Here is a 13,435-nt window from a genome sequence, read left to right on the forward strand (position 1 = left end):
GAGGTGGAGGCTGGCCCCACACCCTCCCTTCTGATACGCTGTTGTGTGTTTCACACACAGAAACTCTGTAGAGCCCCAAGGTTAGTGTCTTCCCCTTTCAGCCACACTTTTGGAACATCCTGCATAGACAGAGATCATTTTTGGTTTTCAGTTCCCTTTAGTCTCTGAGGATCACACTCCAAGGTGTTGGGGACAGGAAAGAGGCTCGCTTATTCTCAGGCATATTTTGAGGCTCCACTTTCCTGCCTCTCTGGGCAGCCAAGTGCAGCCCTTAGCTTACCAGGGTGGACTCTCTGGACTCTCATTTCTCACACTTGTTTTGGCGGCGATGCCACTATATTTACTGCTAAATACAGTACCATTATAAATAATAACATAAATATTATAATGATAAATAGTGTTGGAGCAATGCCTTTTTTTTTGAGACGGAGGCTCGCTCTGTCGCCCAGGCTGGAGTGCAGTGGTGCAATCTTGGCTCACTGCAAGCTCCACCTCCCGGGTTCACGTCATTCTCCTGCCTCAGCCTCCCGAGTAGCTGGGACTACAGGCGCCCACCACCATACCCGGCTAATTTTTTGTGTTTTTAGTAGAGATGGGGTTTCACCATGTTAGCCAGGATGGTCTCAATCTCCCGACCTTGTGATCCACCCGCCTTGGCCTCCCAAAGTGCTGGGATTACAGGTGTGAGCCACCGCGCCCGGCCAGAGCAATGCCTTTTTATCGAACTCCTGTCAGAGACACCAAAGAGCTTTTGTCACCTTTTCCTGGGAAACACCAGGGGCATTACCTGTCATGGCTATGCCCAACTGACTGGATTAAACTTTCAGAAAGGAGCCAAGTGTGGTGGCTCACACCTGTAATCCCAGCATTTGGGATGCCGAGACAGGTGGATGACTTGAGGTCTGGAGTTCAAGACCAGGCTGGCCAACATGGTGAAACTCCGTCTCTACTAAAAACACAAAATTAGCTGGGTGTGGTGACGCACGCCTGTAGTCCCAGCTACTCAGGAGGCTGAGGCAGGAGAATTGCTTGAACCTAGGAGGTGGGGGTTGCAGTCAGTGGAGATGGCGCCACTGGGTGGGTTCCAGCCTGGGTGACAGAGCCAGACCCTGTCTCAAAAACTTTCACAAAGCAAAGTGCTCAGGGCTGGAATTCCTTGGCGGCTCAGGTTTATGGAGTGGGGCCACTGTAGATTTTCCACTCTGCCTTGCTCAGGTTATGCAGCCTGGGAAGTGTGAGGGAAGACTGACCAAATGTGTTGCTGACTAAGAAGGCACTCGGCTATTCTGAGTCCCCAACCCAGGAAGCCTATTTGGTGGGCACCACCAATGCCATGCTCCTGGCCTGGGGCAGCCTTGGCACTGCAAAGGTGAGGTCCAGTCTAAAACCTCAGGTGATGACAAACACCATGGCCCTGACAGGGGTCCCAGCTGGCTGGTGTGCAATACTGCAGACATGCAAGCAGCTGTCATGACAGGGTGAGGCTGGTCCGGCAGGCCCAGTCTAGCATACACATAGTGGGGCTGGGAGACACCTGGTGCTACACAGACTTAGTGCAGAGATAAAGCTCCAGGTTGGGAGGAAAAGTGAAGGCAAAAAACCAAACAAATGCATGTAAGAATTACAATCTAAAACACACCCACAAACATGTGCGTGTGCGCGCGCGTGCTGGGAAACCCTCGCTTTAACACACACACGCGCGTTGGGAAACCTTGCTCTAAAACACACACACACACACACACACACGCGCGCGTTGGGAAACCTCGCAGGTTCCAAAGTTCCTAAGCAAAGCAGAACCGAGCTGACGGTGGATTGGTCAGGCAAACCAAGAATCTATCAACATGAAACTCAGAGAAGCAGAGAGAACAGGAAGACGGCTGCTCAGAAGGGCAAGGGCCGGCATCCCTGCACAACAGCAAGAGGCCACCCTCCAGTCCTTCATGTTACATTTCTAAACCTTTCGTGTTCTTTAGATTTCCTTTGAGACATATAAATCAAGAGATGAGGTCCCCGAGAACTAGAAATTATGTGTGTGTATTTTCAATCAGTTTTAGAAGAAATGTGGTTTTCTTCTAGATTTCCAGTCATCTGTCTGTTCTAGTGCAATAAAGCAGGCTGGGCCGGGCCTGTTCAGGGTCCCAGGGAAGAAGAGAGAAGGGGAGTGGCCACCTGGGGACCCTTCCTCTCTGGCCCAAGGATTGTTTTGAGTCTTTTTAATGATTTCTTTGGAAATCACAAGGTCCAGCTATGTGAGGAAGGGAAATCTTCATTCTTTATACTCTGTGGCTGAAAAAAGAGACTTTCAGAGCCTTTAGGTAGCTCACTGAGAGCCACTGAAAGAGCCTGGAGCGTGACACATAGAGCACAGGGCAGGGGTAGGAGTCAGCCCCTCTGGGCAGGAGGTAGCATTCTCAACGCTCCGAGGGCTGCTTGGAGCTTTGCTCTGCCCATGGGAGAAATGAGACGGGTGCTATGGCACAGAAATGGGGCTTCGAGGTGGCCTTCTGGGGATGCAGGCACAGAGGGGCAATCAGGTTTTACATATGAGGCTCCAGATCTCAAAAGGGTGATTTTCCCTCCAATTAATGAATATTACCAAGTGCTCTAAGAATGACACAACAGCAGAAACAGAAACGAAACCTAATTCTGGCATTGCCGTCATCCTCATGGGCGTGGCGAGAACAGGACCTTAAGTCCACAAGAGATTCCCTGCAGAGGGGAATGTCCCCTTCGAGCAGCAGCCCCCACGTGGTGAGCAGAACCCGAGAAGTCTTGAATTTACGCAGCGTTAACGGTCTGGGAAAGGGGAAGTGATGAGCTGATGAGCCCACCTTCAAAGGGTTATGAGTGTCAGTGGTGGGGCACTGTGTGATTCACAAGGCATCCTGAGTTTCCTTTTTCTATTTATTTCATTTCCCCCTGGAACTTGCTGGAATTCTAAATCCAAAAAGCTAGTAGCTGGAGTCCAGGAACCCAGAGGAGAAACCAGCTCACTACGTCTTCTCACTCGAGCAAGGAGGGTAAAGAAAGCAGGAGATGCAGGCCGGGCGCGGTGGCTCACGCCTGGAATCCCAGCACATTGGGAGGCCGAGGCAGGCGGATCACCTGAGGTCAGGAGTTGGAGACCAGCCTGGCCAACATGGGCAAACCCCGTCTCTACTAAAAATACAAAAATTAGCCGGGTGGGGTGGTGGGCGCCCATAATCCCAGCTACTCGGGAGGCTGAGGCAGGAGAATCGCTTGAACCCGGGAGGTGGAGCTTGCAGTAAACCAAGATCGCGCCACTGCATTCCAGCCTGGGCGACAGAGCGAGACTCCATCTCAAACAAACAAACAAACGACAACAACAACAAAAAACAAAGAAAGCAGGAGATGCGATGGGTGTGTTAATGGCATCTTGAACTGGGAGGGAAGGGTGGATACAATCCTAAAGAAACGCGTTCTGACAGCCCCTTCCAGGAGACTCTGAACGTAAACAATTTTTTTTTTTTTTTTTTTTTTTTTTTTTTTTTTAAGAGACAGGGCTTTGCTTTGTTGCCCAGACTGGAGTGCAGTGGTGCGATCACAGCTCATTGCAGCCTCAAACTCCTGGGCTCATGTGATCCTCCCACCTTAGCCTCCCTAGTAGCTGGAACTACAGGCACGTGCCACCATGCCCAGCTAATTTTTAAAATTTCTTTATAGAGACGGGGTTTCACCATCTTGCCCAGGCTAGTTTCAAACTCCTGGGCTCAAATGATACACCTGCCTTGGCCTCCCAAATTGCTGGGATAACAGGTGTGAATTTTTTCGCTTAGCATGGACATGAACACTCCCGAGGTGGTGTTAGGAGGAGGCAAGAGGCATTAGATGGGAAAAGGGTCTGTTAATTGGAATGTAAGCACCGGCCCTTCTGCAGCACCAGTGGCCATTGAGTGCGGAGGTCCCTGAACACACCAGAAGCCCTGGGACACTGAGGGAGTCTCCGAGGGGGTGGGTCCGTGGGCGCGCGGGATTGGAGAACACAGGAAGCACAGACAGCAACAGTCTCTCTTCCCAGGGAGGTGACAGCCCCACCTTGGATGTGGCACTGTCTGATAGGTGGAATCACAGAACTATGACATTGGTTTTTAAATGAATGGGCCAAGAAGTGACCCTCTTAAAGGAATGGGGTCAGGGTAAAACATGAGACAATTATCTTTGCCATTCTTCTGTTTGAAGACCACCTCTAGGCATGGAGCCTCCACGGGGAGATGAAGTGGGTAGACTGCCAGATCAAGGACACAGGGACAGGGAGGAGGAGCCAGAGTCCCCAGGATTCCCCTCGACAGAATGGCAGCTGCCCAGGAGAAAAGCTTAGAAATGAGACACAGGGGTCAGCCATTCCTCTGAACTAATACAAATGGCAAGATGCCAAACATACTGCAACCTCTAAGCTAGTGGTTCTCCTGCTCTAGAGGGCATCAGAACCCACTGGAAGGTCTGTTACACCAGATAACCAGGCCTCACCCCAGAGTTTCTGATTCTGCAGGTCTGGGGCAGGGCCTGAGGCTGTGCCTTCCTAACAGGCTCCTAGGTGATGTTGCTGCTGGTCCAGGGACCACACTTTGAGAACCATGGCCTTGAGCTTTTCCTGTCTTCACTGAAAAGAAGTATAAAGTGAGCCCCAGGACAGAGCAAGGAGGGAGGGACGTTGTTATGGGCACCCGTCAACCTGGCTTTGAGTTTGGTGACTCCGGGCAGAAATCACTACAGAGAAGCCTTTCCCTCGCACTCAGCTCTTCTGGGAGAAATGAGAGCACGCCCCAGTGAAAACGGTCGGGCTGAGATCTTGGCATGTTTGCTTCTTTGCGTAAGTGTGGCAGGCAGTGAGCCCCCTAGCAGATATGATTCCTACAAGCAGTGAGGGATGAGATTCAGGGCAAAAGCTGTGTCGGAGTGTGTGTATTTAGGGGACCAGGACGCAGATGCAAGGCTGGTGGGGTCGGGTGGGCAAAGTTTTATTATAAAAAATTAAAACGACCCCAGGCAGCAAAAGCAAGCTCAGATCTTCCTCTGGAGCACATGTGGGCAGCAGGGAGATCAGCACGCTGCTCTGTTTTGAGCTGGAAAAGGGTCTGTGCTTTTGCCATTTGGTTATTGGGTTGATTTCTCCTTGTTTTTGTGAGCAGGGATTGGGAAGCGTGGGTGGAGAAAGGGTGTCAGCAGGGTTAGTGTCAGCACAGGCGCTGCCATACATACCACCCAGATGCAAGTCGATGAGGCCACTGTAATAAGACTCTCCCCAATAGTCTACAACAAGGAATCGGTGAAGACAGAGTTATTCCATCAGGTAGCCCTCCTGTCCCCCCACACCCAACCAATGATATGCAGCGTAAGAAATACAGACACAGCGAGGCGGCAGAGGAACGGCTGGAAAGCATGCGTGCCTAAGTGCATCACATACCGCATATCCACACACGCCGTATCTGCATACTGCGTGGCTGTGGGAGGAGGGCAGTCACTAAAACCCACCGCGGGGAGTCAACAGTCACTATCAACACGATCCCGTGTACGCCAGGGATCAGCCGGGACAGAGGCTTTGGCTTTGCTGGGAACTCCTGCCCCTGGGACTGAACCTTCTCTAACTAAGAGTTAATAGAGCGGGGCTGCCTGCGTGTCAGTTGCTGATACTGGACGCCCCAGGCTGAGGGGCTGGAGGCAGGAGGCAAACGCCCTACAGAAGCTCTGAAATCCTTAGGTTTCACGCAGTCAGTGCTCTCCCAGGAATTCCCACGACCCCACTGCTGACTATTAGATGCCTTGCAGACCCACTTTTGCCGAATGGGTTTGAGAGGAAGGGGATCCTGTTTCGAGGCTGAGGCCTCCAAATTCAGTCGGCCTTCTTAAAAACAGGAAACGAGCAGAGACTTATGCAGAATTCTTCCCCCAGGCACTCGGCCGAAGGCTCCTGGAGGTCTGCCGGCCCAGGGCACTCCTAGCCTGGTAGTTCCACAGCTGTCTGGCCAAGAGCGCTATGTAATTTCCACGCCTGAGATGCAGACTGGGCACTGCCGAGAGGCTGGGCTTGAGCGGGCGGTCCTCATCTCCCCAGAATCATAAAGACACACAGAGCACAGCACTCGGCCGCTACGGTGTTGCCCTCTCTCCAAACCCCACATTCTGAATGCAGATGCTCACAGCCTCCGGTCCCACCTGAGGGCCTCCCCGTGAGAGTGGCACAGCAGAGAGTAGTAGAGATGCGGTCCTGCCCCAGCTCTTCAACGCATGGTCAAGGCTGAGCCAGCGGTTTTGTAACAAAAAGGCTTCCCAGGTGCCCCAGGACTGGAAATTACCTAAGTCGTGGCCCGGCCTTAGGATCAAAGGTGCTGAAGCTAATCCTTGCAGCCTGGCCATACGTTGTCATACCTTAGACAAACGGAGAACGGGATGGCAGGTCCACGCCAGAGCCCTTCTCTGGAAAGGCAGCTTGGCTAACAAAGTCTGTCTGATGCCCTCAGACAGTGATGGAAGCTGGAGACCACCAAGTGAGATGATGGCAGGTTCCAGCCAGTTTACTACAGTCCCCACGGAAGGGCGGACTGCCGTGATGAGAAGACTCCAGATTATTATCATGCCCAGCTGCCACTGCCTTCTTCAGGGCTCAGCCAGGTGCCACAAGACTAAGGACAGGAACAGGAGCAGAAGCAGGAGAGAAAGCAGCAGCAGCACACACACCTGGGCTTCAGAGACGGCATCGGCCAAGGAGGGGCAGGGCCACGGGGAACTGTGACGAGAGACCAGCCTTGGAAGGGATATATTCACGTAAGAGAAGGAACATATTTGGAAATTCTTATATTCTTATGGTAGGAACCATAATTCCTGAAAATTCCGGAGAGTTTCTCAAATGCATCACAACGAAATATCCCAACAGAGCTACTAAGGCCCATCTTGAAAAACAGAATAGAAACATCTTTGGATAGAGATACCTGCTGAAGACTCATCTAAAGGAAGGAGTTTGTACTAGGACAGTGGTTTTTAAGCTTCTGTGGAACCCTAAGGTTCTTCCAAAGGCATTCCAAGGGGTCTCCCAAATACCTGATGTACAAATACTTGTAGCTCTTTTAAGAGCCCTTATTAAAATAAGACACACCACCTTCAAATGTTTTTGTTTTTGAGACAGAGTTTCGCTCTTGTTGCCCAGGTTGGACTGCAATGGTGTGATCTCGGCTCACTGCAACCTCCGCCTCCCGTGTTCAAGTGATTCTCCTGCCTCAGCCTCCTGAGTAGCTGGGATTACAGACATGTACCACCACGCCAGGCTAATTTTTTGTATTTTTAGTAGAGACGGGGTTTCTCCATGTTGGTCAGGCTGGTCTCAAACTCCCGGCCTCAGGTGATCTGCCCGCCTCGGCCTCCCAAAGTGTTGGGATTACAGGTGTGAGCCACCACGCCCAGCCCAAATGTTTTATATGCCAACTTTTCACCCACTGGAGACCATCAACCCAACAATTTGTGCTGCCAGGTGAGCTTGATTTTGTGGAGCCCTCAGGATCAAGTTTCTGCCTCTCTCTGTGTGTTAAGTGGCTGAACTCCCTGTAAATGTGTTAGTGAAGAGGACATTTTATTCATTTATTTATTTAAATTCTGGCCTGCTCACCTGCCACCGTTCAGGGTCTGTCCAGGAGAGCTACAGCTCAGTGACAGCATGCGCGCCTGTCAGCGAGTCCCTTTCTGTAGGTGGGTAACACGTTTTGCTGTGGTATTACAGCATAGCTGGGTTTTTGTTTACTTTGTTTGGGAGCCTCTTGTTTGAGACTTGTTTGTCATGAGGAATAGGAACTGCTGTTAGATTTGCTATGATCCAACTGTGAAAAAAAAAAAAAAAAAGCTCTTGCCTCATTTTAAACTTCTAGTGTCTACATCATTTAAACTGCAGATATCCTGAGATTTCCAAGTAAGCTGTTAAAAAAACCAAAAACCAACCAAACAAGAAAAACCCTGTTGTCACTTATAGCAACTACAGTTCTTGTGTGTACTGGCTGGATGCTGGGGCTCGGTCATGTCCACGACTCTCTGCTATAACCTGTGTTTTCAAATCTGTGTTAATTATTAACATTTTAGAGTAATTCTTTTTGATTTTAAACTTGAACTTATAATCTTGTAAAAAGGGTTCTGCTGCTAAAAAAACAAGTTTGAAAACCACTGACTTAGATGGCATTTGGGTTGTATATGTTTGAGGAAATGTGATTATCTAACAACTAGAAGAAATAATTCTGGCAAAATCCTACGCCAATCTTCAATGGTATATTATTTTCCGGCCCTTTGGCAGAAGCTTGAATAACAGGGCCTGTGACAGGGGCATCGAAGCACTGTTTTACACTCAGACTTCACGGAGGCCACGGGCGCCCAAGTGCTTTACGGAAACCACCAACGTTGATGGCACCACCACCTCAACCTCGTGAGTCAGGAAGGCAGGGCGCTGTCTTCTTCCTGAAGGGCTTAAACCACGAAATGTGGTTATTCTGTCTGTGTGTTGAGATCTATCCACTGCTTTCCATCTTGGCAGAAGTGATTTGTGGAGAAGGGCAAGAAGGAATGAAGATGAGCCTAGGCTCTCTCCTGATATCTTCTGCAAGAAGAGAAACGGCACGAGGGCAGGGCCCCATAGGCCCGGACGCAGTCGGGCACAGGTGGGCTGGGGCCAACTCCATCTGGGCTCAGGCTTAACTGAGGAGGCCAAATCAGAGCGAGCAGAGCAGGGCAGGGGGGCAGGGGCACCGCAGGTTCGCTGGGAAACCTTGGACCTTCTGAGGTGAACCCAAATCTCCTTGCTGTGCTTGTCTCACAGTAACACATCTCAGTCGTCTCAGCCTATCGGATGCTAAGTGCTTCAAGTTTTTGTATTTCTTTTGGTAGTCTGGACTTCATGCATTAACAGCATCAGGTGAGCCCAAATCAAGAACATCCACATCCTCACCTTTCTCCCCATCCCATCTCTTTGCCTGAAAGTCATCACTGAGTAGACCGATAAGCTTTAAAGGCCTGGGAAAGGAGACCTACTTCCATTCTGGACTCCCTCATTCCCCACACACAAACTTCAGTCCTACAGGCCACAGAAATTCATCTTGACACCAGGCACTTCCCATGAGCCCATGGGTCAGTCTTTGAGCAAGATCAGATGGCAGCAGCTGGCCCTGCTCCTGGCTACCTCCTCCCAGTTCTTCCATTTCACAGACAGCCTGCCTGTCGTCAGCAGAGGCACCTTGCTCCCCTCTGCCACACTAGAGTGAGGAAGTAAGAGGACACTCCTTTTCTTCATCCCCAGCTCACAATTTGAACGCTGAACCTGCAGGCTATAAAGAGACGGAAGTTTCCCCATCCAGAGACTAGACGAAGATTTGCGGATGTTTGAGAAGGCAGAGTGGCCACTGCACCCCCGGGGCTGGTCCTGCAGCTTCAAGGTCCTGAACCAGCAGGACTTCCTGGGCCGTGGGGCCAGACACGCCTCAGGCACTCCCTTGCATTCTCTGTGCCCAACTATGTTGAGCGCAGCCGCGCAGGTTCCCTGGGTGGAATGGCAGGAATCAGCGCACCACACTCTCCAGGGCTTCCCTGCCAGGAGCAGCAGTCACGAGCACAGGGCCCTGCCAGCCACTCCCCGGAGTCTGCTCCACGTCGGCTAGTCACATGCCCTGAGCCTCTCCAGCCCTGCCCTAAGTGAGCAGCCTTCAGCGCACACAGGGCCTGGGTGCCCTCTGGGAAATGTGTGTGTGCCGAGGGTGGCCACGTGCTCCCCCACCAGCGGTGTTGAGGGCTCTGTGGGCAGGAGGGTCCCAGGGAACTAACGACAGGAGGGGGTCTGTGGGGTGCAGGCTGGGGACCTGCTCAGTGCAGTTCTGTGATGGTTCCTTGCGGTTCAATCTCCCTCACTCTCAGTTATTCCCTCCTAGAGTAAACGGTGGGGTGGGAAGGAGGGGGAAGAGCCAGCGCTCGCCATCAGCATGCCGGGGACTGAGTTTCACTCTATGGGAAACGGCAGCCCAGAGGGGCTGCGGAGCAGGATGGGCCTGGGGCTGTCTCAGACGGGGATTTTCTTTTGCTTAACAGGAAGCCCCAAATCTCAGTGATGAAGGGCCCCAGAAAATCCTGCTGGAAAAGGAGCTGAATTCCAGGTGAGGTGAAGCAAAACTAGCCTACCACGGCGGGAGGGAGGGCTTCCTCCAGGAGCAGAGCTTAGGAGGGAGCCCGGCAGTACCTGCTTCGCCCCGGAGCGCCTTCTCCACAGCCACGCCCCTTTCCTCCAGCCGCCGCTGCCTCTCCTCCACCTGCTGCAGCTGCCGCTGGATGATCTATGACAGACAGCACAACCTGAGCACCCGGCTCTCCAGCCCTGCTTCCGGAGGACACACAACTCCACACCCACATGAGGGGAAACAAAGCAGTTGCTGCTCTGGAAAGGGCTCTAGTCTGTGGGCGGTGTGCTCAGGGTGTGGCGTGGAGACCACCTGCACCAGAACCACCTAGCTTGTGTAGACGCCAGGCTCCGGGCCTTGCTAGTCAGCATCAAAGCATGTGGACGTGACTCAAGTAGTGACCACCCTCCCAGGAGTGTTGCAGAGACAGGAAGTGGATGTAAACTGTGGCAGGAGGGGCCTGAGTACCAGAACCTCAGACTGTTCTCCCGGCAAGACTGCTACAGTGCTGGAGGGGGTTCCTGAAGAGTGCAGTGGAAATCCCATCTTTACGATAAAATTTAAAAGAGAAGGCCGCCCGGGCGCGCGGTGGCTCATCCCTGTAATCCCAACACTTTGGGAGGCCGAGGTGGGCAGATCACAAGGTCAAGAGATCGAGACCATCCTGGCTAACATGGTGAAACCCCGTCTCTACTAAAAATACAAAAATTAGCTGGGCGTGGTGGCACAGGCCTGTAATCCCAGCTACTCGGGAGGCTGAGGCAGGAGAATTGCTTGAACCAGGGAGGAAGAGGTTGCAGTGAGCTCAGCGTCACTGCGCGTCCAGCCTGGCCACAGAGTGAGACTCTGTCTCAAAAAAAAAAAAAGATATCTACAATGGTCTAGATTCAGGGTCTGTAGAGCCTGAAGACAAGCTGGAGAATGGGAGGAGAGCTCTGACCTCTGACCTCTTCCCACAAAAATCCCAGGCCTATCAGAGGCTGAGGGGCCACATATGGACTCCTGGTGACAGTCCTCACAATTGAATAAGGCGACTTACAATGATTATTCTACAATAAGGGATTCGGGAAACTCAATGCAGGGTTTTCCCTTTTTTTTTTTTTTTTTGTGAGATGGAGGCTCACCCTCTCGCCTAGGCTGGAGTGCAATGGTGCAATCTAGGCTCACTGAAATCTCCACCTCCCGGGTTCAAGCGATTCTCGTGCCTCAGCCTCCCAAGTAGCTGGGATTACAGGGGCCCGCCACCATGCCTGGCTAATTTTTTTTTTTTTTGAGACGGAGTCTCTCTGTGTCACCCAGGCTGGAGTGCAGTGGCACAATCTCGGCTCACTGCAAGCTCCACTTGCCAGGTTCACACCATTCTCCTGCCTCAGCCTCCCGAGTAGCTGGGACTACAGGCGCCTGCCACCACGTCCGGCTAATTTTTTGTATTTTTAGTAGAGATGGGGTTTCACTGTGTAAGCCAGGATGGTCTCGATCTCCTGACCTTGTGATCCGCCCGCCTTGGCCTCTCAAAGTGCTGGGATTATAGGCATGAGCCACCGCACCCGGCCAATTTTTGTTTTTTTAGTAGAGACGGGGTTTTGCCATGTGGGCCAGGCTGGTCTCGAACTCCTGACCTCAAGTGACCCACCTGCCTCAGCCTCCCAAAGTGCTGGGATTACAGGCATTGAGCCACTGTGCCCGGCCTGCTCTTCCCTTTTGACTGACAGCTCCACCAACGCAGGGCCTCTGTGGCTGCACCAGCCAAAGGTGACCTGGATAGCAGGGAAGCCCGTCTACCTCTTCTCTGCTCTGCACTGTGCTTGTGTGGCAGGGAGCAGCTGGGTGGATGGGGAGATGCTGCCCAACCCTCCCACGCATGCGCCCTGGGTCCATCCTCCCTGGTTTTACCTGGGCTCGATGCAGCCGCTTAAGCTCCTCCTGCTTGGCCTGTCTCCGAGCTGCCTTTTGCACACGCCGGGTCAGCTTGGCATTCAGTTCCTCCTCTGTGTAGGTTCTTGGCTGGAGAGAACAAGAGAAATTTCCTCAGTCAGGTGCACGGAGGCCTGGGACCGGGGTGGGCAGCAGGTCAGCAGGGGCCTGGAGAGGTCTGTCCCCCATGTCAGAGCTGGTACCCAGGCAGACAGGACAAGCTGTCCTCTGTAGAGTAGAGTGCTAGCAGGACGGGGTTGCTGATAGGCAGAAGGCATGAGGTCTGTAGAGTCCCCAGCCTGCAGCAGCCCTCAGTGCCACGGGTACACCTAAGATCCACAGAGTGAGACATTTCCCCACCTCTGCACAGGGACAGGAGGCTGAGTGGGGACCGACTGTTAAGCAGTTAATACAATAAAGGGACACACGCTCCTTTACCACTGAGATCACCTGTTTCCCAAATAAGGATGTCTGGTCTTTTTAAAACTTTGTGGGAGTAAAAACATTGGTAGGCTGTTTCACCAAGCCTCCTGCTTCTAGGAGGCTTACAGGGGAAGCAAGAGAGAAATCGGGATCCTTTTATTTTCCTGTTTGGTACCAAAGGCCACTTTCTTCAGAAGAGCAGTATCCATGAGAGTCTTCCAAGAAATGACACCCAAGTAGAGAGAACAGGGATGTTTCTCTTTTAAGTCAAGTACAGTCTGAAGAAGGAATTGTGGAGTTGAACCTGGACCGACTCTGGGGTCTGCAGAGGCAGCCACTGGCTGCTAGGAAGAAGAGAGGTTGTGGCCTGGCCAGGGCTGTTGTGCCTAGTGCCATGGAGAACAGAGGAGGCAATGGCCCAATCCAGTGCAAGTCCACAGATGGACAGCCACAGCCCCCTGCCTACGTGGGTGCCAAGGGCTCAAGGGAGCATCGGATGCTTTGAACAAACTGTGGGCAACCAGAGGGGCAAAGGTTAGGGATTTGCCTTTATTCATAAGACCTTCTTTATTGCCTCTAAGAAAATGAAACAAGGAGACTATATAAAAGATTTTTTTTGAGAGAGGGTCTCATTGTCACCCAGGCTGGGGTGCAGTGATGCGATCATGGCTCACTGCAGCTTCAAACTCTTGGACTCAAGTGATCCTCCTGCCTCCCGAGTAGTCAGGACTATAGGCATGTGCCACCTCACCCGGACAATTAAAACAATTTTTTTTTGTAGAGACAGGATCTCGTTGTATTGCCCAAGCTGGTCTTAAACTCCTGGGTTTAAGTGATTCTCCCACTTCAGCCTCCCGAAATGCTGGGATTACAGGTGTGAGCCACCATACCGGGCCAACAAGAAAACTTTTATAGACTTCAAAGAAGACAAACATGACTTGGGG

General features: G+C 52.0%; 1 protein-coding gene across 11 annotated transcripts in view; it reads right to left on the bottom strand.

Annotated features, from left to right (window-relative positions):
• Positions 1 to 13,435, bottom strand: part of MICAL3 (microtubule associated monooxygenase, calponin and LIM domain containing 3) — a 234,570-nt gene that overhangs the window by 10,571 nt on the left and 210,564 nt on the right. For 8 of the 11 annotated variants that reach the window (XM_054470576.2, XM_063662758.1, XM_063662757.1 and 5 more), the window contains 2 exons: positions 12,048 to 12,158; positions 10,217 to 10,310 (listed from right to left, as the gene is read on the bottom strand). In XM_054470576.2, coding sequence (XP_054326551.2) covers positions 10,217 to 10,310; positions 12,048 to 12,158 — 205 coding nt within the window. Of the gene's footprint in view, positions 1 to 5,220; positions 5,272 to 10,216; positions 10,311 to 12,047; positions 12,159 to 13,435 lie in introns of all 11 variants that reach the window. The other 3 variants (XM_063662754.1, XM_063662756.1, XM_063662751.1) reach the window with 1 other exon arrangement.

Source organism: Pongo pygmaeus, chromosome 23 (assembly GCF_028885625.2).
Source record: "Pongo pygmaeus isolate AG05252 chromosome 23, NHGRI_mPonPyg2-v2.0_pri, whole genome shotgun sequence".
In the NCBI taxonomy this organism is placed as follows: Eukaryota; Metazoa; Chordata; class Mammalia; order Primates; family Hominidae; genus Pongo; species Pongo pygmaeus.